This window comes from Ovis canadensis, chromosome 18 (assembly GCF_042477335.2).
Source record: "Ovis canadensis isolate MfBH-ARS-UI-01 breed Bighorn chromosome 18, ARS-UI_OviCan_v2, whole genome shotgun sequence".
Lineage (NCBI taxonomy): Eukaryota > Metazoa > Chordata > Mammalia > Artiodactyla > Bovidae > Ovis > Ovis canadensis.
Window position 1 is genome coordinate 68700638 of NC_091262.1, and position 24939 is coordinate 68725576.

General features: G+C 43.9%; 2 protein-coding genes across 8 annotated transcripts in view; one reads left to right on the top strand and one right to left on the bottom strand.

The window, feature by feature from the left end:
• Positions 1-21221: 21221 nt before the first annotated feature.
• Positions 21222-24806, bottom strand: LCMT2 (leucine carboxyl methyltransferase 2). The gene has a single exon (XM_069558831.1). The coding sequence runs from the start codon at positions 24713-24715 to the stop codon at positions 22661-22663; it is 2055 nt and encodes a 684-aa protein (XP_069414932.1). The 5' UTR covers positions 24716-24806; the 3' UTR covers positions 21222-22660.
• The window catches only part of MAPDA (N6-Methyl-AMP deaminase), a 34325-nt gene continuing 33905 nt past the window's right edge, over positions 24520-24939 (top strand). For 4 of the 7 annotated variants that reach the window (XM_069558835.1, XM_069558833.1, XM_069558834.1 and 1 more), the window contains exon 1: positions 24520-24751. The gene's annotated coding sequence lies outside the window, so the exon portion shown is untranslated. Of the gene's footprint in view, positions 24809-24939 lie in introns of all 7 variants that reach the window. The other 3 variants (XM_069558837.1, XM_069558836.1, XM_069558838.1) reach the window with 3 other exon arrangements.

Consider the following 24939-nt stretch of genomic DNA (forward strand, 5'->3'; position numbering starts at 1 on the left):
TCTCCTCTCTCTCTCTCTGCCATAGCTATTGTTCTTGTCACAAATCTTTGCCAAGCATCTAAGTGCCAGGTGCTGGGGATACAACAGAGAACGAGACTGATGATGTCATTGCCCTCGTGGAACTTAGATTTTAATGGGGGAGGGACTACATTTAAATTTAGAGTCAATGAACAATGAAGTGAATGGATAAATAGACAAAATATACTCAGGTGGGGATAATTGAAGAAAAACCATAAACAAGGGGATGAAAGAGAGAATATTTGGAGGCAAGATGCTACTTTAGATACTGATCTGAAGCTAAGTGATGAAACAAACCTAGTTGTTTGAAAATAGGGGCAGGAAACAGAAAGTTCAAAGGCCCTAGGGCTGGAAGCAGAGGTGCAGGGAGTATGGGGGTGGAAGAGGTGACGAACTGTTGGAGGAAAAGGGCAGCCAGTGTGACAGAGGTAAGAAAGGTGTGGGGGATCACTGGCCGGGGTCAGAGAAAAAGGAGGGGCCAGATCGCACTGTAAACTAAGGGTAGGAGTCTGGGATTCCCTCTGAGCTCCCCTGGTTCCTTGGGCACATCTGCTGAAAGCCTTCTTACATGCATTTGCCTGGACTGTTCTCCTACCTAACTTCTCCTCTTTCTCAGAACTCCAGCTTACACATCCTTTTCTCCTGGATGACTTCCCTGATAAATGTTCATGTAATTTACATGCATTTCACTTACTCATTCCACAAAGATTTATTGAGTGCCTGTAATGTTTCAAACATTTCATGCAAAGATGGGCACAATAAAGGATAGAAAAGGCAAGGACCTAACAAAAAGCGGAAGAGATTAAGAAGAGGTGGCAAGAACACACAGAAGAACTATACAAAAAAGATCTTCATGACCCAGATAACCACAAAGGTGTGATCACTCACCTAAAGCCAGACATTCTGGAGTCTGAAATCAATTGGGCCTCAGGAAGCATTACTACAAACAAAGCTAGTGGAGATGATAGAATTCCAGCTGAGCTATTCCAAATCCTAAAAAATAATGCTTTTAAAGTGCTGCACTCAATATGCCAGCAAATTTGAAAAACTCAGCAGTGGCCATCAGACTGGAAAAAGTCAGTTTTCATTCCAATCCCAAAGAAGGGCAATGCCAAAGAATGTTCAAATTACCGTACAATTGCACTCGCTGCACCTGCTAGCAAGATTATGCTCAAAATCCTTCAAACTAGGCTTCAGCAGTACATGAGCCAAGAACTTCCAGATATACAAACTAGATTTAGAAAAGGCAGAGGAACCAGAGATCAAATTGCCAACGTCTGCTGAATTATAGAAAAAAGCAAGGGAATTCTGAAAAGACATCTACTTCTGCTTCATTGACTATGCTAAAGCCTTTGACTATGATGATCACAACAAACAGTGGAAAATTCTTAAAGAGATGGAAATACCAGACCACTTTATCCATCTTCTGAGAAACCTGTATGCAGAACAAGAAGCAACAGTTAGAACTGGAAGTGAAACAATGGACTGGTTCAAAATTGGGAAAGCAGTACATCAGGGCTGTATATGATCACCCTGCTTATTTAACTTGTATGCAGAGTACATCATGTGAAATGCTGGGCTGGAAGAAGCACAAGCTGGAATCAAGATTGCTGGGAGAAATATCAACAAACTCAGATATGCAGATGATACCACTTCAGTGGCAGAAAGTGAAGAGGAACTAAAGAGCCTCTTGATGAAGCTGAAAGAGGAGAGTGGAAAAGCTGGCTTAAAACTCAACATTCAAAAAATGAAGATCATAGCATCCAGCCAAATAGATAGGGGAAAAGTGGAAACAGTGACAGATTTTATTTTCTTGGGCTCCAAAATCACTGTGGACAGAGACTGTAGCCACGAAATTAAAAGATGTTTGCTCCTTGGAAGAAACGCTATGACAAACCTAGACAATGTATTAAAAAGCAGAGACATCACTTTGCCAGCAAAAGTCCTTCTAGTCAAAGCTATGGTTTTTCCAGTAGTTAAAGCTATGGTTTTTCCAGTAGTCATGTATGGATGTGAGAGCTGGACCATAAAGAAGTCTGAGAGCCAAAGAATTGATGCTTTCAAACTGTGGTGCTGGAGAAGACCCTTGAGAATCCCTTGGACAGCAAAGAAATCAAACCAATCAATCCTAAAGGAACTCAACCCTGAATATTCATTGGAAGGACTGATGCTGAAGCTCCAGTACTTTGGCCACCTGATGTGAAGAGCTGACTCACTGGAAGAGACCCTGATGCTGGGAAAGATCAAAGGCAAGAGAAGAGGGTAACAGAGGATGGTTGAATGTCATCATTTACTCAATGGACATGAGTTTGAGCAAACTCCAGGAGACAGTGAAGGACAGGGAAGCCTGGCATGCCACAGTCCATGGGTGGCAAAGAGTTGGACATGACTCAGTGGCTGAATAACATCAAATGTTTCCAAGGGTTTCCCAGGTGGCTCAGTGGTAAAAGAATCTGCCTGCCAAGGCAAGAGTCAGAGGAGAAGCTGGTTCAATCCCTGGGTCAGGAAGATCCCCCGGAGGAGAGAAATGGCAACTCACTTCAGTATTCTTGCCTGGAAAATCCCATGGACAGAGGAGCCTGGCGGACTGCACTCCATAAGGTCACAAAGAGTCAGGCATGACTCAATAACTGGACATGTGTGCAGGCATGTTTCAAGAGGACCTAGTGAGTCTGGTGAAGGGTGGAGGGTGAGGACAGGAAAAGCAAGAGGTGGTTGTCCCAAGAAGCCAAAGAAAGAGTGTTTCAAGAAGCAGAGAGTGCTTACTGGAATGAGGTGCTGACAAGTCACCAAGTAACACAAAGCCTGAAAACTATCCATCAGCTTGTGACGTAAAGACCATTATACCCTAGTGAGAGATGTTCATAGCGTGATGGGGGTGAGGAAAAGATATTGGAGAGAGTTTAGGACTGTGTAAGAGGGGAGGAAATGGAGAAAGTGAATGTGGGCAAAGTTGGAATTGACTTTCTTTCCTTTTGCCAGGCTTTACTTTTGTTCTTTTAAAAATCATCAGTGAAGGAGGAATTTCAGTATGTGGGTAGGTAGAGGCCAGTTGAAGGGGATTTTTTCCACTGTACCTTTATTTTCTATTCAAAACCATATTCAGTAATATTTAAATGTGACCCACGTTTGTTTCAGTTCTCTGTGGATGTGAATTCATGTTTTTTCTCCCTTTTCCAAATGTTCAAGTCGACCCCATACTTCATGGGAAAAGAAATACACAGGATTTCTTACACTAGGTAATTCCTTCAAAGAGAAAGTGGAGACAGAAATTATTTATATATATGACATTGGATCTAATACCATCTAATTCCCTCATTTGAGACCTGTCATAGGCAAGACTTGCATTATTTGTAATTTTAACATGAAAGAGCAGGTTGGCATGATTTGGATAGAAATTTCTTACCGGAATTTTGGAGGGATATTACATATTCTGCTGTGGCAATGTGAGGAATCTGTCATCTGAATAGATATGGAAAATTTTAGTTTAACTTGCTTTTGTTTTTTGTTTTTTTCCAAAGAAGTAGAGAAAACTTCTCACCAAGATAAGATGATTTTCAGGAGAATATCAGGTATATAAAGGGCAATTTGACCAAGAGTGTCCCCCAGTAACAGCTCTTTTAAGAAGTTTGGTTGTGACGAAGAATAGCATCTGGAAAGGTCAAAGGAGGGATTTCCCCTAAAGTTGGAGGATTGAGCATGACTAGGTGCTAGTGGGAAAGAATGAGCAGGAAGGCATTGGCTACATGATAGAGGAAAGAGAAGGAATAATCCAGGAGCCTCAAACTCAAATGTCTAAGGGGCCAGTAGGTGACCTAAATGAATGATACAGTGGGATGTAAGAAATGGAGAGTGGCAGAAACTGCAAGACTCTGGAGAGCACAGGCTCCTTCTAAATACTGGCCTGAGGCACAGGGGTGGCCTAGGGGTTGATGGAACTGTTCTTGATGGTGATGGCAGTATACACACAAATGTATGTCTTGATCAAAACTTGTGGAATTATAGATGAAAAAGGAAAGGTTTTACCCTCCATTTTCCCTCATTTTAAGTAAGATAAAAAGAAAAGGAAAAAACCTATATAGGTTAAGCATAAGATATGTCTGTGGGCCACAACATTGTTTTATGGCCTCTGGAATGTTTGAGAGGATTGTTGTTGTCCTTCAGTCACTCGGTTGTGTCTGACTCTCTGTGACCCCATGGACTGCAGCACACCAGGCTTCCCTGTCCTTCACTATCTCCCTAAGTTTGCTCAAACTCACGTCCATTGAGTCAGTGATGCCGTCCAACCATCTCATCCTCTGTCACCTGCTTCTCCTCCTGCTCTCCGTCTTTCCCAGCATCAGGGTCTTTTCTAATGAGTCAGCTCTTTGCATCACGTGGCCAAAGTATTGGAGCTTTAGCTTCAGCATCAGTCCTTCCAATGAATATACAGGGTTGATTTCCTTTAGGATTGACTGGTTTGATTTCCTCGCTGTCCAGGGGGCTCTCAAGAGTCTTCAACACACAGTTCGAAAACATCAATCCTTTGGCGCTCAGCCTTCTTTATGGCCCAAGTCTAACACTGAGAGGATAAGGCTTCTTAAAACATATGAGGAAGGGGACTCAGATGTCTGGTGGAGAGATTTGCTTCAGGTGGAGGAGGAAAATGGTCTCCATGGTAACGGGAGGACCTGTAGTAAGGGAGTGAAAGCAAGCAGGTGTTTGTGGCAGGAATCTGAGGGATTTTGGATTTGATGACTTCAGTTTTGCCAGCGAATCAGGAAGCCCAGTCATCTGCTGACTCTGTGGTGGGAAGTGGAAAGTCACATACTGGGGAAGAGTAGGGATAGTTTGATACAGACACAGAGATTTCAAAACTGAATGAACTAGGAAAGAAATGATAGGCTTGTTAGGCAGTATTTCAAGCCCTTCTGAGGTTGGTGGTTATATTAATTAAGCTTGACTTCAGCTGTATATAACAAGAAAAACACAGCAAAATAATGCCATCTTTAAAAACATCAAAGTTTATTTCTTTCACACAGAGAGATGATGGAGGTAAGACGAGGGCTGGCACATGACTTCATCAGGGATCAGAATGACTACTTTTTGCTTCAGCAGCTTGGCTCTTGGCTTCCATCCTCAAACTTACCTTATGGTTCAAGATGTCCTCAGGGGCCACACTGGGTGGTAAGGGGCGGCTCTTCCCCTGAATCAGCTCTCTTACAGCTGCAGTCGCACAACATTTTCCCTTGTTTTCTGTAACATAGACACTCGGCCACACCTGCATATAAGGACAGCTGGGAAATACAATACTTCATGCCTGGCAGCAGTGTTTCCAACTAGATATCAGTTCTCTTACATTTTAGAGCACGGAGTTGGGAATCTCTGGCACAGTGATCTTCTCTGCCTTGCGCTTTTCTTCTCTGGTGGGGATCATCTCAGGATATGGCCATGGAGAAAAACCTGGGTGTTGGTTTTACCAGGGGCTGGAGTTTTGTCAGATGAATTGTAAAAAAAGTAATAAAATAAAAGCCCTGAGGAATAAGAATCTAGAACTGCCTTGAGAGAGTGACTAAAATTATGAACCATAGATTCTAAACTAGATTTGGAGACAGGTGAGGGCAGGTGGAAGCTGATGGGTAGAGAGAAATTAGAGGCCTGAATTACAGACATCCTGATGCCGTGGAAGAAACGTTCCTGTGGAAGAAATTGAGTGGGCAGGAAGTTGTGGTGGGGAGGTGAATTTAGGCTGTGGACAGACAGCCGCCAATCATCATTTTAAAGAAAGGAGACGGGGTCACCACACCCTGAATCTCAAGTGAAGATCAGGCAGTGAGGAGAGTCCACCGAACCTCTTCCCCGGTTCTGTCCCTTGCACGTCTACCTCCTGCTTCTGTGTGTGTGGATCTGTAGTATTCCAAACTGAGGGTGCGCATTCAAACATTAGCTTCCGTCTCACATTCTGCACCCTGAAGTTCACATTAGTCCCAGATCATTCTGGGACCTGTGGGACCAGGTCTAGGCTGGACAGTGTGTCAGTCTTCACTGGAGAGGCATTTCAAATACTTTGAGGAAGGCACTCCAAAGAGCAGGGCTCTCTGAGAGCCTCACTCACCCACGTCTAAGTGTTTGAATGCGCCCTACTTGCCACACTCCATGCAACACACTTGCTTCATTTGATCCTCATAAGCACTTTGTAAGGTGGATACTATCATCAAAACTGTTTTACAGATGAGAAAACTGTCCTAGAGAGACTATGTGACTTCCCTCAGGTCACCCAGTGGGGAATCCAGGCTCCGAAATGTCTTCTCTTTCTACATCCCATATTATTTGCCCATGAAGGGTCTTGCCTTTTTTACTTCTACTAAAAGGGTGTGTGCTATTTCTTTGCAGGAGTACGGCACTTTGCTATTTCCTCTGGTTGCTGACTGAGTACATCTCACACCCAGTTTCTGTGACTAGGTTTTGGCCATAGGCAGAAGCCCCCTCTGATCTCTTGACAGGAATAGGAGACCCTCCCCTGGTTTGCCTCCACGGTTTCATAGCTCCTAACTCCTGTCTTAGGTCCAGGACTCCATCTGTGTCTGACAGTCCCCTGACTGTTGTCCTGGTGAGGTTCAGCTCCCATGTGCAATAAACTTGAGCAACTGCTTGAACAACTTTTAAAACCAGAGAAAGGGCCATCAAGCTTGAAGCTGGAAGGTTTATTTAGTACCTGGCAGAAAGTCAGGTTACAATCATTCTGTGTAAATCTGTGGTGATGTTAATGATTATTCTGGTTCGAAATCTTCATTGGTTGGGACAGACTCTGGGCAAAAATCATTAGGGTAAGGTGTGGCTGTTCTCTAACCTTGGCTGACGAAACCTTGCACCTGGGCAAGAGGCCAGGTCAGAATTTAAGCACTGCTGCATGGCTAAAGTCATTGTTGCAACACTTTCACCAAGAGCCCTAAATGAGAGATGGCTTCATCTCTTGAGAGGCGTTGGCTTGGGGTTAGGCAAAAGCTTTACTGCTTTTACAGATATCTTGGTCTCAATCTGTTGATCCTCATCTTTTCCCTGACCACCATTTATGACCCATAAATAACTATAAATAAATCAATAAAATGGAACTCCTGTGAAGGCAGAAACTCGGGATGTTCATTAGAGGGAGGGCAATGGGAAGCCCCATCTCCTTGTTAACTCTCCTGAAAGAGAGCATCTGGACAGTGTTCAGGAATGAAACAAGGTGTCTGGAGTGTCTGGTGACTTCGGCAACCTCTCAGAGCTGGGGCAGGGAAGGTGCTGAGTGTAACTGTGAATTAGAGTCCCAAGGTTCAAAACAGCAGCTGTTCCTACTCAGCCTAAAGCCAGAGAACTTCACAAAGATCCCTGCCTGAAAATGGCACTTATCTGTGATCTCAAGAAGGGGTAAGGAAGATGCCTCCCAGAAAGGTCTGGTACCAGGACAGACATCATTTTTTTCTGTATGGGTAGTTATCCCAGGATCTGCAAGTTAGTTTTTCCTCTTAACTTTTTAAAAAAATATTATACTTAGGAAATTTGTCCTGTTTTATTGATTGATTGATTGGCTGTGCTGGGTCTCTGTTGTGTGGATTGGCTTTCTCTAGTTGTGGTGAGCAGGAGCTTCTCTTCCTTGTGGCGCGTGGTCTTCTCACTGCAGTGACTTCTCTTGATCCAGGGCTTCCTAATGGCTCACCCACTCCAGTGTTCTTGCCTGGAGAATCCGAGGGACAGCGGAACCTGGTGGGCTGCCGTCGATGGGGTCGCACAGAGTTGGACACAACTGGAGTGACTTAGCAGCAGCAGCAGCAGCAATGTCTCAGTGGGTAAAGAATCTGCCTGCAATGCAGCAGACATAGGAGATGTAGGTTTGATCCCTGGCTTGGGAAGAGCCCCTGGAGAAGGAAGTGGCAACCCGCTCCAGTATTCTTGTTGGAAAACCCCATGGACAGAGGAGCCTGGCAGGCCACAGTCCAAAGTGCTGCAAAGAGTCAGACATGACTAAGCACACAGGCACGTTGTCTCTTGGTCCAGAGCACAGCTCTAGAGCACCTGGGCTCAGTAATTGTGGCATATGAGCTTAGTTGCTCTGTGGCATGTGGGATCTTCCCTGACCAGGGATCAAACCCACGTCCCCTGTGTTGGCAGGTGGGTTCTTAACTACTGGACCACTAGGAAAGTCCTTTAAATTTTTTTAAAACTAGTTTTATTTATTTTTTATTTTTTGGCTGTGTTGCACAACATGCGGGACCTTAGTTCCCCAACAAAGGCTGAACCCATGCCCCTTGCATTGGAAGCATGGAGTTCCAACCACTGGACAGCCAAGGAAGTCCCCTACTCCTAACTTTTGACCTATGTAGCAAATAAGGTAATAGATATGAAATGAGGAGCTAAAATGAGTCTGGTTTCTAAGGTATCTGATGGAACAAAACCAAAATTTCTGGATGAGAGAGAATTGACTTCCAGGCTAACTCACTCCCCAGCACTTGTCCTAAAACTTGGCCATCCCAGTTGGTTTTCTTCAAGTTATGACATACAGACTGGGCACTTGGGGCAGCTGCCTGCATCCATAAGCCCCAGGAAATACCATGCATTTCCATCATAGTGTCACGCTTGGCTATTTGTTCTGGACAAAAGGACTTTGGTTCCCCCTTGATGGCTTGTATTCGGCTGCTGCAACAGAAACCAATGTCTCGGTTGTTTGACTTCACTGTGGCATGAAATCATGGGCCTATTAAAGGAGTAGAGACAGTGAAGGGTTATGTAAGGTTTAAATCTCAAAGTCAACAGAAGTGGATTTCAGGTTGCTGGGCTGACAATGCCAAGAAGGGAGTTTTGGCATTTCAGGGGCAGGGTTGATGCTGCCTGTGCAGCCTGTCTAACCAGCAGCACATTGTCAGAGGCACTGCTGTCAAGCACCAGCGCAATTATTCCAGTTTGGATCTGGAAAGCATCAAAGGCATGTTGTGGTGGTAGTGGTTCTTACCAGGCAGATTAGTTCAGTGGTATGGGATTCAGTCCAAGCCTTGGAACTATCCAGAGACTGGATTACTGCAGGATTCTCAAACTTGTGTTTGAATCTATCTCTACCATTAGCCTGTGTCCGTGAACAAATTACATCCTGGGATTGGGACTTCCCCTGGTGGTCCAGTGGCTAAGACTCTGCTGTCCAATGCAGGGGACATGTGTTTGACCCTTGGTCAGTGAATTAAGATCCCACATGCCGTGGGGCAACTGAGCCCCTGCACCTCAATTAGAGAGCCTGTGTGCCACAAATTACAGGGCCCGTGTGCCGCAACGCAAGATCCCACATGCTGCAGCTAAGCCCAGGAGCCGCCAATAAATAAATAAGACTCTGACACTCCTGCTTTAATGTGTTACCACCTATAGCTGTGCCTTAGCCTCTCTGTACCTCAATTTCCTCATCTTTAAAATAGGAAAAATAAACATGAACTCCTCATAGAGTTGCTGTGATAAATAGTTTTCAGCATACTGCCAGCACACTGTAAGTGCTTGATTCAGTTCTGCTACTGATTTTATTATTACCAATAGTCTAGGATGTGTTCCTTCCCATCTATTTTTATTGTAAATGCTCTATTTTAAGCTCTGTCAATTTTGGCCTGGGTTACATATTGTTGTTCACTCGCTAAGTCACCTGGCTTCCCAGGTAGTGCTAGTGCTAAAGAACCTGTCAATGCAGGAGACATTGGAGATGTGGGTTCAGTCCCTGGGTCAGGAAGACCCCCTGGAGGAGGAAATGGCAACCCATTCCAGGATTCTTGCCTGGAGAATCCCACAGACGGAGAAACCTGGTGAGCTACGGTCCATAGGGTCACAAAGAGTCAGACACGACCAATGTGCTGCAGCACAATCACTAGTCACGTCTGACTCTTTTTGACCCCATGACCTGCAGCACACCAGGCCTCTCTGTCCATCATTATCTCCCTGAGTTTGCTCAAACTCATGTCCACTGAGTCAGTGATACCATCCAACCATCCATCCTCTGTCACCCCATTCTATCTTGCCCTCAATTTTCCCCAGCATCAGGGTCTTTTCCACTGAGTCAGCTCTTCACATCAGGTGGCCAAAGTACTAGAGCTTCAGCATCAGTCCTTCCAATGAATATTCAGGGTTGAGTTCCTTTAGGACTGACTGGTTTGATCTCCTTGCTTTCCAAGGGACTCTCAAGGGTCTTCTTCAGGACCACAGTTCAAAAGCATCAATTCTTCAGCTCTCAGCCTTCTTTATGGTCCAACTCTCACATCCATTCATTACTACCAGAAAAACCATAGCTTTAACTAGACGGACCTTTGTTGGCAAAGTGATGTTTTTGCTTTTTAATACACTATCTGGGTTTGTCGCAGCTTTTCCTCCAAGAAGAAACCATTTTTTACTTTCGTGGTTGCAGTCACCATCCACAGCGATTTTGGAGCCCAAGAAAATAAAATCTGTCCCTGTTTTCACTTTTTTCCGTCTATTTGCCATGAAGTGATAGGACTGGATGCCATGATCTTCATTTTATGAATGTTGAGTTTTAAGCCAGCTTTTCCACTCTCTTCTTGCACCTTCATCAAGAGGCTCTTTAGTTCCTCTTCACTTTCTGCCATTGAAGTGGTATCATCTGCATATCTGAGGTTGTTGATATTTCTCCCAGCCATCTTGATTCCAGCTTGTGAGTCATCCAACCCAGCATTTTGTACAATGTACTCTGCGTATATAAGCAGAGTGACAATATACAGCCTTGACATACTCCTTTCTCAATTTTAAACCAGTCTATTGTTCCATGTCCAGTTCTAACTATTGCTTCTTGTCCTGCATATAGGTTTCTCAGGAGACAGGTAAGGTCATTTGGTATTCCCATCTCTTTAAGAATGTTCCACAGTTTGTTGTGATCCACACAGTCAAAGGCTTTAGCACAGTCATAGTCAATGAAGCAGAAGATGTTTTTTGGGAATTCTCTTGCTTTTTCTATAATCCAGCAGATGTTGGCAATTTGTTCTCTGGCTCTTCTGCCTTTTCTCCATCCAGTTTGTACATCTGGAAGTTCTCAGTTCACATACTGGTGAAGCCTAGCTTGAAGGATTTTGAGCAATATCTTGATGGCATGTGAAATGAGTGCATTTGTACAGTAATTTGAACATTCTTTGGCATTGCTTTTCTTTGGGATTGGAATGAAAACTGACCTTTTCCAGTCCTGTGGCCACTGCTGAATTTTCCACATTTGCTGGCATAAAGAGTGCAGCACTTTAACCACATCATTTTTTAAGATTTTAAACAGTTCAAATTGAATTCCATCATCTCCATTAACTTTGTTCTTAGTAATGCTTCCTAAGGCCCACTTGACTTCATACTCTAGGATGTCTGGCTCTAGGTGAGTGACCACATCATTGTGTTTAACCATGTGGTTAACATGGTTAACATCATCGTGGGTCATTAAGAGCTTTTTCGTAGAGTTCTTCTGTGTATTTTTGGCACCTTTTCTTAATCTCTTCTACTTCTTTTAGGTCCTAGCCATTTTTGTCATTTATTGTGCCTATCTTTGTATGAAATGTTCCCTCAGTAACTCCAATTTTCTTGAATAGATCTCTAGTCTTTCCCATTCCATTGTTTTCCTCTATTTCTTTGTATTGTTCATTTAGGAAGACTTTCCTATTCAGTTCAGTTCAGTTCAGTCACTCAGTCGTGTTTGACTCTTTGCGACCCCATGAATCACAGCACATCAGGCCTCCCTGTCCATCACCATCTCCCAGAGTTCACTCAGACTCACGTCCATTGAGTCAGTGATGCCATCCAGCCATTTCATCCTCTGTCGTCCCCTTCTCCTCCTGCCCCCAATCCCTCCCAGCATCAAAGTCTTTTCCAATGAGTCAACTCTTCGCATGAGGTGGCCAAACTACTGGAGTTTCAGCTTTAGCATCATTCCTTCCAAAGAAATCCCAGGGCTGATCTCCTTCACAATGGACTGGTTGGATCTCCTTGCAGTCCAAGGGACTCTCAAGAGTCTTCTCCAACACCATAGTTCAAAAGCATCAATCACCATCTGCAGTGATTTTGGAGCCCCCCAAAAATAAAGTCTGACACTGTTTCCACTGTTTCCCCATCTATTTCCTATGAAGTGATGGGACCAGATGCCATGATCTTCGTTTTCTGAATGTTGAGCTTTAAGCCAACTTTTTCACTCTCCTCTTTCACTTTCATCAAGAGGCTTTTTAGTTCCTCTTCACTTTCTGCCATAAGGGTGGTGTCATCTGCCTGTCTGAGGTTATTGATATTTCTCCCGGCAATCTTGAGTCCAGCTTGTGTTTCTTCCTGCCAGGAGCCAGTATGGGAGATCCCACCCATGACAAAGGTCATGAGGAAGAGGCCTGACAGGCAAAGATGAGTCAGGACTTGAGGGACCCTCTGGACCTGCTTGAGCATCTACCCCAAAACCAGAATCTGTCTGTCTTACTATTTTATGACTTTCACCAACTCCTCTGACATTAACAGGGGGCTATTCCTGGCCACCTTTCTCTGAAAAAAGTTCACTTAGAGCTCCAGTTAATAGTCTCCTGCATGTATAAGGAGTGTCTCAGCTCAGACCCCTCTGATGCCTCTCTAACTTGCCTGACAGGTTTACCGGGACTTTTACAACTACGCATGTGATTGTTCACAGCCTCCCAACTGCGAGAGGCACAGGAAGCTTAAAATACCTTAAAGATACAGAGCCTTTTAAAGAGCTAAGAATTATATTGGTGAAGGGTTTCATTGTTGAGTTAATGATTGCTGCCAGGCCTCCATATCCTTTATCTTTTAGGCACCTGGGAGGATATTCATCAATGTAATTGGGATGTAGAAAAAGGAATATAGTAGTTTTGATGTTGGCAATACTAGACTTTTGAGTTAATGAATTTTCTCTTTGTTATAAATCACTGTACTCCTCTTTCTTTGTTATACATCATTATATCCTTGCTATGTAAGAATGTAACTTTATTTAGTGCTTTCTGAGAGTGGCACCAGACTTTGGAAAGAACAACACTTTTAGGGCAAATAAGTTTTCTGGTTGATGGACCGTTATCAGAAAAGGGTCATAAAATGCTAACAGGCCTCCTGGCCAGAAGATGATGTAAATCACCTAAGACCTATGCATACAGATAGGTATGCAGAAAGAAAGCCTGGTCTCGATAAGAGTCAGAGCTGCTGACCCTGCATGACTCTGTTTCTTACATTTATCTCTATGTACAACCCAAAGCATAAAAGCTTCCCTGAAAAATAAAGTGACGGGCCAGTTCCACGAAAGCCTGGTTCCCCCGTGTCAATTCTTTGTTTCTTTTTTCTCTCTTACTCTCTTTTTTAGGCTGATCCCTTGGGGCGCAGGGGTCTTCCATGTTCACTTCTCTTCCTGGGCTTCTAAGACCCACGCAAGAGGGAGCCCAAGGTGGGGCACCCTCCACTATTCAAGCGGGCGCCTATGCCCTACGTGAATGGCGTAAGTCCCTTGTCTTGGGACTTTATTGGCTTTCTATGTAAACCAAGGAATATCAGCCTTTTTCTCTCCTCTATTTTCTTAACTGCAAAATTCTTTCCTTATCTCTCTATCTCTCTTGCCACAATGTCCACACTTCAGATACCCTGGATCCAACCGGGGCTGGTCCCCGGTATCTTCCAGTCCAGTGTTTCTCATGATGTACTCTGCATATAAGTTAAATAAACAGGGTGACAATATACAGACTTGATGTACTCTTTTTCCTATTTGAAACCTTTTCCTATTTGAAACCAGTCCTATTACTCCCTGCTATTCTCTGGAAGTCTGCATTCAGTTGGGTATATCTTTCTCTTTCCTTTGCCTTTCACTTCTCTTTTCTCAGATATTTGTAAGGCCTTCTCAGACAACCACTTTTCTTCTTGCATTTCTTTTTCTTGGGGATGGCTTTCATCATCATCCCCTATACAATGTTATAAATCTCTGTCCGTAGTTCTTCAGGCACTCTGTCTACCAGATCTAGTCCCTTGAATCTATTTATCACCTCCACTATATAATCATAAGGGGTTTGATTTAGGTCATAACTGAATGGCCTAGTGGTTTTCCCTACTTTCTTCAATTTAAGTTGGAATTTTGCAATAAGGAACTGGTTATCTGAGCCACAGTCAGCTCCAGGTCTTGTTTTTGCTGACTGTATAGAGCTTCTCCATCTTCGGCTACAAAGAATATAATCTATCTGATTTTAGTACTGACATCTGGTGACATCCATGTGTAGAGTCATCTGTTGTGTTGTTGGAAGACAGTGTTTTCTATGACCAGTGCATTCTCTTGGCAAAACTCCGTTAGATTTTGCCCAGGTTCATTTTGTACTCCAAGGCCAAACTTGCTTGTTATTCCAGGTATCTCTTGCCTTCTTACTTTTGCATTCCAGTCCCCTGTGGTGAAAAGGACATCTTTATTTTGGTGTTAGTTCTAGAAGGTCTTGTAGGTCTTCACAGAACCATTCAACTTCAGCTTCTTCAGCATTATAAGTTGGGGAATAGACTTGGATTACTGTGATGCTGAATGGTTTGCCTTGGAAAAGAACAGAGATCCTTCTGTCATTTTTTAAATTGCCACTAAGTACTGCATTTTGGACTCTTTTGTTGACTATGAGGGCTACTCCATTTCTTTTAAGGGATTCTTTCCACAGTAGTAGATATATTGGTCATCTGATACTGGTGTCTTATTTTATCCTGCTTCCAGATTTCCCTGTCTTTTCCTGGTTCAGGATGAGAGGACACTAATTCAAGCTGCCAATGAATGCACATTTGCTGTGCTCCCCAGGTTTATATTTTGTCTCTCTTCTGCCTTGGGTAAGAGCACTTTGCTTCTTCACCTGCACATTCTTTTCCTCAGGTCTCCTGAGAGTTGATTTTATAGACCATATCTCATCTTGTAAAAAGCAACATGAATAATACCATATATCTTAGTTTCACAATCTTAGTAACCTAATGGCAACCCACTCCAGTGTTCTTGCCTGGAGAATCCCAGGGACAGGGGAGCCTGGTGGGCTGCCATCTATGCGGTCATACAGAGTTGGTCACGACTAAAGTGACTTAGCAGCAAGGGACCTGAAGTGATTCTTACCAGATATAGCAGGAGAAGGCTCTCAGCCATCAAAGAGGACATTCATCATCTGAGGAACTGTCATGCAGACACCAGCTGAACAAGAGTCATGCACAAGACCTATCCATCACTTGATTCTATGCCCCCAAAGTTAGTTTTCTTTGTGGTTATGAAAATTTGTATTCAGAACTTACAGAAAAGCATGCAATGTGACTCCAGCATGTTTAGAAAGTCCTAGAAAATAAATAGCAGATCTTGCTTCTTAAAATATTTCCATAATAAGCATATGTACAATAAATAGCAACAATAAGAGTATTTTTTAAAAAATCTATAACCTTTAAAAAAATGGAAGTATAGTTGATTTACAGTGTTGTGTTAGTTTCTGGTGTACAGCAAAGTGATTGTTATACATGTATATGCATGTTATTTTTTCGTATTCTTTTCCATTATGGTTTATTACAGGATATTGAATATAGTTCCCTGTGCTATGTACAAAAGGACCTTGTTGTTTATTCCAGTTTTTAATTTAATTATTATTTTAGAGTATAGTTGATTTACAATGTTGTGTTAGTTTCACTTTATGTACAGCAAAGTGATTCAGTTATCTATTTTATGTATAGTAGTGTGTATCTGAAGAAGGAAATGGCAACCCACTCCAGGATCCTTGGCTGGAGAGTCCTATTGACAGAGGAGCCTGGTGGGCTACAGTCCATACGGTCACAAAGAGTCAGACACAACTGAAGTGACTTAACAGCAGCAGCAGTGTGTATCTGCTAATCCCAAACTTCTAATTTATCCCTCCTCCACACTCCCGTTTGGTAACCATAAGTTTGTTTTCTCTGTCTGTGATTCTGTTTTGTAAATAAGGGGTTTTTTTAATCATTAAAAATAAGGGTTTTTTAAATGACCTGTTGGCTAACACATAACAAGATATAGAAACTTCGATGCTGTGTGTTCTAGTTGAATTGAAACTGGTGTGAGTCTAGGTCATCAGCTCAAACCAAAAGTGGCCACAGGCAAGTCTTACCCAAAATGAAAAAAATCAAAGGAAACTGGGATAGAGGATGAGTTTCAGGTTCAAGTCATTATGGGGTAAATCTTCTTCATTGTTAAGATGCAGCTAATATGATTGTCTTCTACCAAAATAAGAAAAAAAATTCACTGTCTGTGGTTACTTATCTCTGTCACTACCCACTGGATGTCTGCATGGAAGATAGGGGAAGCAGCAGGACTAAGAGAGAGGTTCCCAAAAGCATATATTTATAACCACAGCTGTGCTCTAACGGTTCTGGCTGATTCTCTCTGCATGTATGACCAAAAGAACAGGCTTGCATCACAGGCTTGCATTTAGGGTGTCATTGTATTAATTTTCACTAGTGCTAAGGTATAAGCTTGGACTTCCCTGGTGGTCCAGTGGTTAAGAGTTCGCCTTCCAATGCAGGAGGCAGACAGAGGTTTGATCCCTGGTCAGGCAACTAAGATCCCATATGCTGCAAGGCAACTAAGCCCAAGCTCTGGAGCCTGTGCCCTACAGGAAGAGAAGCCTGTGCACCATGACGAAGACCTAGTACAGCCAAAAAAAAAAAGATATGAGAAATCTAATGTTTTGGCTCCAAAACATTAAACCCTGATGATGAGATCCCTGTCCAATTCCAGTGCTGATGCCAGGTGCTAGGAATACAACAGTGAATAAGATACTGTTCCTACCCTTAAGGAACTATGGTAGGGGTAATACCTAGTGAGAAGACAGATGAGAAAACAAATTATAACAAAATATGGGACTTCCTTGTCAGTCCAGCAGTAGAGAATCCGCCTGCCCATGCAGGGGACACAGGTTCAATCCTTTCTCCAGGAGGATTCCAAATGCCACAGAGCAACTAAGCCAGCGCATCGCAACTACTGAAGCCCATATGCCTCGAGTCTGTGTTCTGCAGCAAGAGGAGCCTCCACAGTGAGAAACCTGTGCACTGCAACTAGAGAGCAGCCCCTGCTCCTCGCGACCAGAGAAAGCCTGTGTGCAGCAGCTAAGACCCAGTGCAGCCAAAAATATATAGATAAATAATTCAACCTGGATTAACCTTAGAAAAACACAATATAGATGACAGTTACATGGTGCTATGGCAATATAGAAAGATAGCACATTCCAGCCTGAAAGGGTGGGGGGATTAGAGCCAGGGAATGCTTTCCAAAGACAAGCCTTGAGCCACGTAGCAGTTGTATGAACAAAGTTGGGATAGTGAGGTTGAGAGGAAGGTAAAAGAGGCAGCACCAAGAGTCTGAGCAGTAAGAGCGCTGTAAGTGGCAGAATGGAAGCGTGTGCCAGTATTCTGTCTTTGGGACCCAGGTGGACCTTCTTTATAACTGGGACGTCAATAGACAGAGAAGATATGGCGGGGGGTGCAGTTTGTGAGGTACACAGTGTCAGATTCTAGCTGTATGAAGAAGCAGCTAATGGAAGAATTACATCATATGTATAATAAATATTAATAGAAAAAAATGAAAATCAGAAAAAAGCAAGACAGTGGGGAAAGTGATGGCAAAGTTTTTTTCCTCTCTAGGTTGCTGATGTATCCAGGAATAAGAGATAACAGTTTTGCTAACTTTTCCTGAGATCCAGTTCAGTTTAGTTCAGTCACGCAGTTGTGTCCGACTCTTTGCGACCCCGTGGACTGCAGCATGCCAGGCTTCCCTGTCCATCACCAATTCCTGGAGCTTACTCAAACTCATGTCCGTCAAGTCAGTGATGCCATCCAACCATCTCATCCTCTGTCATCCCCTTCTCCTCCCACCCTCAATCTTTCCCAGCATCAGGGTCTTTTCCAGTGAGTCAGTTCTTTGCATCAGGTGGCCAAAGTATTGGAGTTTCAGCTTCAGCATCAGTCCTTCCGATAAATATTCAGGACTGATTTCCTTTACAATTGACTGGTTTGATCTCCTTGCAGTAAAAGGGACTTTCCTGAGATAGCAAGTTTAAATGTGAATCAGAGATTGAGGCTCTTTTCATTGGAAAATCCTAAAAATGTGGACAAAGATTAGGGAATGAGAAAAGCTGTATGTAGTGTAATATCCTAAAAATCATTATTATTACAATTTATTTCTCCATCTTAGTCTTCCAATTAGGTGACAAATGACTTTTCACATAAATATTAGGGCAAGGTCTTTCCTCTCCCTCTATTAAACTTACTTAGAGAGTTCCACACCAAGTCATGCCCAGTGAAGCATTAGCACATCCTAGGAAGATCCTGTGTTTATGCGCTTCCAAGCGTATTTAATTGCACATTCCTACTCCCTCAGATTAGCCTTTTGGCAAATGAGCTCATTTCATTTCCAATGAATAAGATTACCATGGTCCATTGTTGAGCAAAAAGGGATGAAGATCAGCTGGAAACTCAGTCAAGAAGTTTCAAGAGTATTCTGCAAATCTAGGAGTAACACAAGGAAGTCTACTTACCCAGGTCAAGGCAGATGAATTTTAAACAGAGGGGGTTTAAAACTTGAATGCCTTCCAACAACACACGGCGATTAAAGGAATTCTGACATCTGCTTGTACACAGTAGGCACAATGGTAATATTCAATAAATTTATAAAACTTATTCAAATATGAGTGTCAGATTGGACCAACAAGTATTTATTGAGTATCTATTATGCTGGAGATAGAGAAGCGAACCAGACATAATTCTTTCTCTTAGTCAAAGAATTCCCACTTTGAGACCAGGTACTTAAGATCATTGTCCAAGAAAGATAAGTGAGTAGTCTTATAACTAAACCATGGAATGATAGAACTTGTTTGTGTACATAATTACTGACATCCAAGGAAATCTCAACCTACCCTAAACCTGATTATAATTTTCATAATTTCTGCTCTATATATTCTTTTTCTCTCTTTAAACATCAAATCCAAATATGATTAGCAAGGTCATAAATAACCTCCAAAATCACTGCAGATGGTGACTGCAGCCATGAAATTAAAAGACGCTTGCTCCTTGGAAGAAAAGCTATGAACATCCCAGACAGCATATTAAAAAGCAGAGACATTACTTTACCAAAAAAGGTCTGTCTAGTCAAAGCTATGGTTTTTCCAGTAGTCATGTATGGATGTGAGAGTTGGACTACAAGGAAAGCTGAGCACCAAAAAATTGGTGCTTTTGAACTGTGGTGTTGGAGAAGACTCTTGAGAGTCTCTTGGACGCAAAGAGATCCAACCATTCCATCCTAAAGGAAATTAGTCCTGAATATTCACTGGAAGGACTGATGCTGAAGCTGAAACTCCAATACTTTGGCCACCTGATGCAAAGAACTGACTCACTGGAAAAGACCCTGATGCTGGGAAAGATTGAAGGTGGGAGGAGAAGGGGACGACAGAGGATGAGATGGTTGGGTGGCATCACCGACTCAATGGACATGAGTTTGAGTAAACTCCGGGAGTTGGTGATGGACAGGGAGGCCTGGCATGCTGCAGTCCATGGGGTTGCAAAGAGTCAGACACAACTGAGCAACTGAACTGAACTTGCCAGCCTACTGCTATTTTATAGCCCTTTCTTCATCACTGCAGTCAAAAAGCTTACTTAGTTTTAATGTCACACTGGACATCATTGGATGGTCCCTGTGGTTAAGAACTTACCTGTAACTAGTTCTTCTCTTAATCACCGTACTGTCCAAAGAGCACAGGCTCCTCTCTCACAGGAAGACAGTGATTGATTACATCTGGGGCTCACATACAGGAGTATTTTCCAGAAGATATCTAGTAGGATGGGTCCTAGAGTAGGTATGAGTTGTTTGAGGGTGAATTTAGGATCACAACATGAATACAGAATAAAGCAAGACTTCAAGGTCTGAGATCACTGAAAGAGAAGAACATGCAGTGCCTGGGCATTGGAACACATCTCTTACATGTCAACTTCCTAATATCAATAAGGAGGTTTAAATCTGCAGAACGATGAAAATGGACATTCCATGGCAAAATCTAGAAAACACAAGGAAGTGACAGTCCTCGCCTTTGAGGAACATATCTTACAAGAGTTGTTCTTAACTTCATTTTCATACCCTCACTAGTATGTAGTGTTTTTGAGACCCTGACAGAGCAGAGATGCAAAATAAGAAATTCCCTTCCTCCTTTAACTAGTTTTTCTGGTCTAAAAAGAAGCAATCATTAAATGAGGATAAGGGCTTTTACTAACTCTCATAATTACCCCAGTGTCTCCATACCAGAATTTTAAATATTCAAAGGTGAAATGGAGAAGCAAAAAGTACAGTCCACAACTTCAGTTCTTAATCTGACCCACATCTCTAACTACTGCAGATTTCTCTTATGAAACTAGGATCCAGCACTACTGAGTGCTGCTCCAAAGGCACAGAATTAATGTTACTGACAAAACTCTTAAGTGTTCTAATGACTAGAGCTTGAGAAATGAGTAAGTCCTTAACTGAGTATGATGCATGTATAGGGTCAGAGGTGGAGGGCATGCTTAATCTGATAATCACACAGAAAATGTGGATAATTTATCTGGGGAGAACAAGCCCAATTACTCATAATGCGCCATAGTGGGCAGTGCTTGAGGGACTAGGCATCACTGGTAATTTTGGTCTGGCACACATCCATGTTTTCCTGACATCCCCCCACTCCAACACTCCCCGCTCCCCCAGAGCTCTGTATTGCCCAAAAGTGATGATGATAATGATGGTTGATTGGTACCATCTAAAAGGCAGCATAATGGAAGGCATTTCTGGGACTTTGGCGTTATTTCTAGTTTCAAATTCTGGTACTAACTGCTACATAGCTGAGAACAATTTCATCAATGTTCTGCTTTGACCTGCTTCTGAAAGCTGGAGTTAGGCTTGTGGCAAACTTAGAAATAGTAAATACACAGCAGGCTTTTCCCTTTCTGGTCACAGTCCTGCCAAGTTATTAACACTAGTACCCAGTCCACCGACAGCCTTGTCAGATGCCTAGCCATGGTAAGCCCTTTGTTTCTCAGGACTCACTAATAACTTCCCCTGAAAGGGCTCTTGCAGTCTCAGGGAAGCTGAAGTTAGAAGATAACACTTTCTTCAGCTTGTCTTCTCCTGAGAGCCTTCATGTAACAGAGCCGACAATGCCCTCTCTGTGCAGTAGGCTTGTGTTTGCTAGTTGGTTCTCATAGATTACTTTATATATGAAGTTGTTAATAGAAATATTTAGGGGAAAAGGATTGTAGGTCATACTAAGTCCATCAAGATGTTAACATTGATAGTACTTGTAGAATCTCAAGTTAAATTATTAAGATTTCAAAGATTGAAGACAAACAAGAAATACTGAAGTGGTATTTCTGAGACGTGAATTCACAAGGTATACACAATTCTGATGACAAACTAAGGCTCAAGTTTTAAGAATGAATACCTAAGATGTTCTATGGATCTCAGAAGGCTCACCGGGAAAAATGGTTCATCTAAAGGAGGTAATTGAGGAGAGTTTAATGAAGATACTAATTAAAAAGGGATGAGCAGGGTTAGGTAAACCAAGTCAAAATGGTGAAGTACCTCAGTGGAGTCCAGATCTTTCTGCAGTGATGGAAATGTTCTACATCTGCAGTCTAATTCTATAACAATTAGTCACATGTGGCTATTGGACACTTAGGATGTGGTTAATGCGACAAAGATGCTGAATTCTTTGGAGGGATGCCAAGTCAACTTATGGCTGTGGCTTTTGACTGAAGAATGCAGCTGCTGCCAACTTACAGCCTGGGAGGGGAAACGCTGGGAATACCCTCACTCTTCCTGTCGAACCATCCTTCTCTGGTACTTCTGACTGATGGAACTCTCCAGGAATCAGAGAACAAGAAAACTCATTGATGAAGTTTGTAAAGGTTGACCTCCTGGGGCACAGAACATAGTGAAGCATAAATATGGAGGAAATCATTTTCATACCCATGTACAAACTGAGAAATAAACCGTTTTATTATCATTTATAAATAAGTATGGAACTAGTGGCAAAAAAAAATTGAACAAAAGCATGTGTCTCAATAAAGTCGTATAAATGTCTTATTAAAGCTATCTGAAGCTCTCTGCTGAGCTAAGTGGTACAGTGCTTTAATCAAACTGCAACTGGGTTCATTTCAGGTTTTGTACATGAAGAATGAGGTCAAAACCATGCCCCTTCACCTATATTCAACCTTATGTTCTTAGCAAGGATCTGTGTGAAACTTTTTCCAAGGTCCCATCTAAAATCACAAAGCCTGGGAGTGGGAAATTTTTCACTTTACTTAGGCGAAAGGTCATTGTAACTCTATAACTGGGTAAACTCAGATTAGAAAGTGGGAAGAACACCAAGAAATTAAGATACGGGGACCCAAAGGCCCCCAAATTCGACTCTAGGACTATATGACCACTCTATTTTTGTACTATCTCTTGGAATTTTGGTGTGTTTAAAAGACAATTTTTTTTCCACTTTCTGCACTGAATAGCAGTGCTAAGAAATAACCAAAAACAAATAAAGGAGTGGGAAGGGGGAGTGGTACTATCCAAAGCCAGAGTCAAATCCTCTTTTGGAAAGCTTCATTGTCCACTTTAGTGGGTCCTGAATATATAGGAAGTCCAGTCTTTAAGTGCCAGTCTTTACTGTCTAGCACTTAAAGGAGAAAGGTCTAATGCCACTGTATGCGGGTTGAAGTAGGTGCCAAAGGAAAAGCAGTTCCCACCACCTCCAAGGAGCAGGAGCTGTTGCTCTTCAGGGAAGAGGATGCTGGTATGATTGTGTAACATTAATGGCCATGGCACACATGTTGTGTCAATCTGATACTCAAAGCTCAATCCTGTAGACAAATCAATAACTGTCACTCCAGGAACTGCAGTGGAATGAATCCAGACGCCTCCAACCAACAAAAGCTTCCCATTGACTACATGAGCTGTGTGGGAGTACCTTGGGGTAATGGGAGGCTGGATGGCTATGGATTCCCAGAGGAATCCACTAGTGATTGGTTTCAGAAAGAATACAGAGCTCAGTGGCTCCTCGGAAGCACCCAGACCTCCAGCAATGAGGGCTCCCCCTTGCCAGCTGCAGGCACTGTGGGAATGCCGACCTTCAGGCCCTTCTCCCTCCACTGGGATCGTAACCCAAGTCATTTTCCCCACATGGAGGAAATGCCAGTCACTTAGTACAGGTTCTGTCACACTGCGGCCCCCATACACAAACAAATATTTCTGATTCTCACAGGACACTTCGGTTGTTGAATGCCGCCAACGTGACAAGGTAGAATCTTCTGGACAGAACTTCGTGACTGTTACATTTGGGTCCTCAGCGCTATTATCCTCATTTTCATAAGAAAGTTGGAGTATCCCCAAGGCTGGAGTTACTGGGGACAGTCTCCCTCCTAGAACCAGAACCTGAGTATCTGAAAGTCTTGTCATGGTGTGATAAAGGCGTCCATCCCATTGAGCTTCAGTTCCCCAACTGCCTATCTGGTTGCCTTTCCATTCAAAGTCACTGTATCTTAACAGCATGTGAAACTTGCTCACTCGGCAATGTCGCCCCTCCTGCTCTCCAAATCCTCCTGCACTGAGAATAACGCCTGGGCTCAAAAGGACAGAGGCGTGGCCATATCTCTTAAGGCCCAGGCCCTGGGTGTCCCCAGTGACTACACTGGCAGGGAAGACTCCTGAAGGGGAAGCAGGATCTATCCGAGGAAACGTCTCTGAGGGTGGAAACACGAGAGTCTGGGACAGGCTGTCTCCCCGAGAAGCGGCTAGAATAAAATAGTGGGCACACTTCAGATGCCACTCCTCAAATTCATCAAAAGGTTCAAGATTTTCCATGCGTCGGCGTTCTTCTGCGGGGAGAAAGCAGCGATAGAATTCATTCAGGTCCATGGCGCGACAGGCAGTCCAGCCGGCCTGAAGGAAGCGCTGCTGTTGGGCCTCCGCGTCGGGAAAGCGGTCCAAGCCATGAAGGGGAGAATTCAGGTGCCGAAAATGTTGCTGCATGAACTCGCCAAAGGCGTCCTGAGGCCTCATCTGCTCGTAGACGACGAAAATGGCATTAGAAAACCGCTGGGCGGCCCAGGAGATGAGGGCCGCGGCATCATCCGGCTCGAGGTAGGTGAGCACGGCCTCAGCCAGGAGCAGAGTCGGGGCGGCCCCGTCAAGACCCGCAGCGGCAAGGGCCTGGTCCAGCTGCTGCAGCTGCCGTAGGTCCAGGCCCAGGATGCGGTAGTCCGAGCTCTCAAAGCACAGCGTGGACCCGGGGTCTCCGCTCTGGAAAGGCCCGGTTAACGCGCACAGATCCGGCGTATCTCGAATCCTCTGCGCTTTGCGCTCGGCCACGTCCGGAAAATCCACCTCCCAGACAGCAGCCCCGGCCAGGCGGCCCGCAGTTTTGAGGCGAAAATACAGTGAGTCTGAGCCGGCGCCCAACGACAGGATCTGCGAGGGCGGGGTGCCGGGGGCCGCGCACGTCTGCTCTACGAAGGCGCGCACGCAGTGCCGCACGGAGCGTGCGCGCACGTAGTAGCCGCGGTGGATGAGCGGCGCGCGGCGCGCCGTCCCTGGAACCAGCAAGGCAGCGAAGGCGTCGGGCACGTACCCGCGCGCGGCCAGGGAGCTCTTGCTGAGCGCGCTGCTGTCGTTGGTGCTCTGCACTGCTTCAGCCCGACGTTCACGGTTGCGCGAGCCCATGGTCAGGGGAGTCAGGAGCGGCGGTCCGTCGGGGTGGTGAGCTGCCCTCCGGCCCCGTAGTATCCGTACCCGCAAGTACAGCTCCCGGACTCGGTACTGGGCGGGGCGGGAGGGGGTGGGAAACTACCTTCGTTACATCTCTTCCTCGGATAGGCGGGCGTCACTTCCGGGAAGGGCGCGCCTCGCCAATCACGTTTGAGTAGGCTGCAGCTGGCGTTGACAGT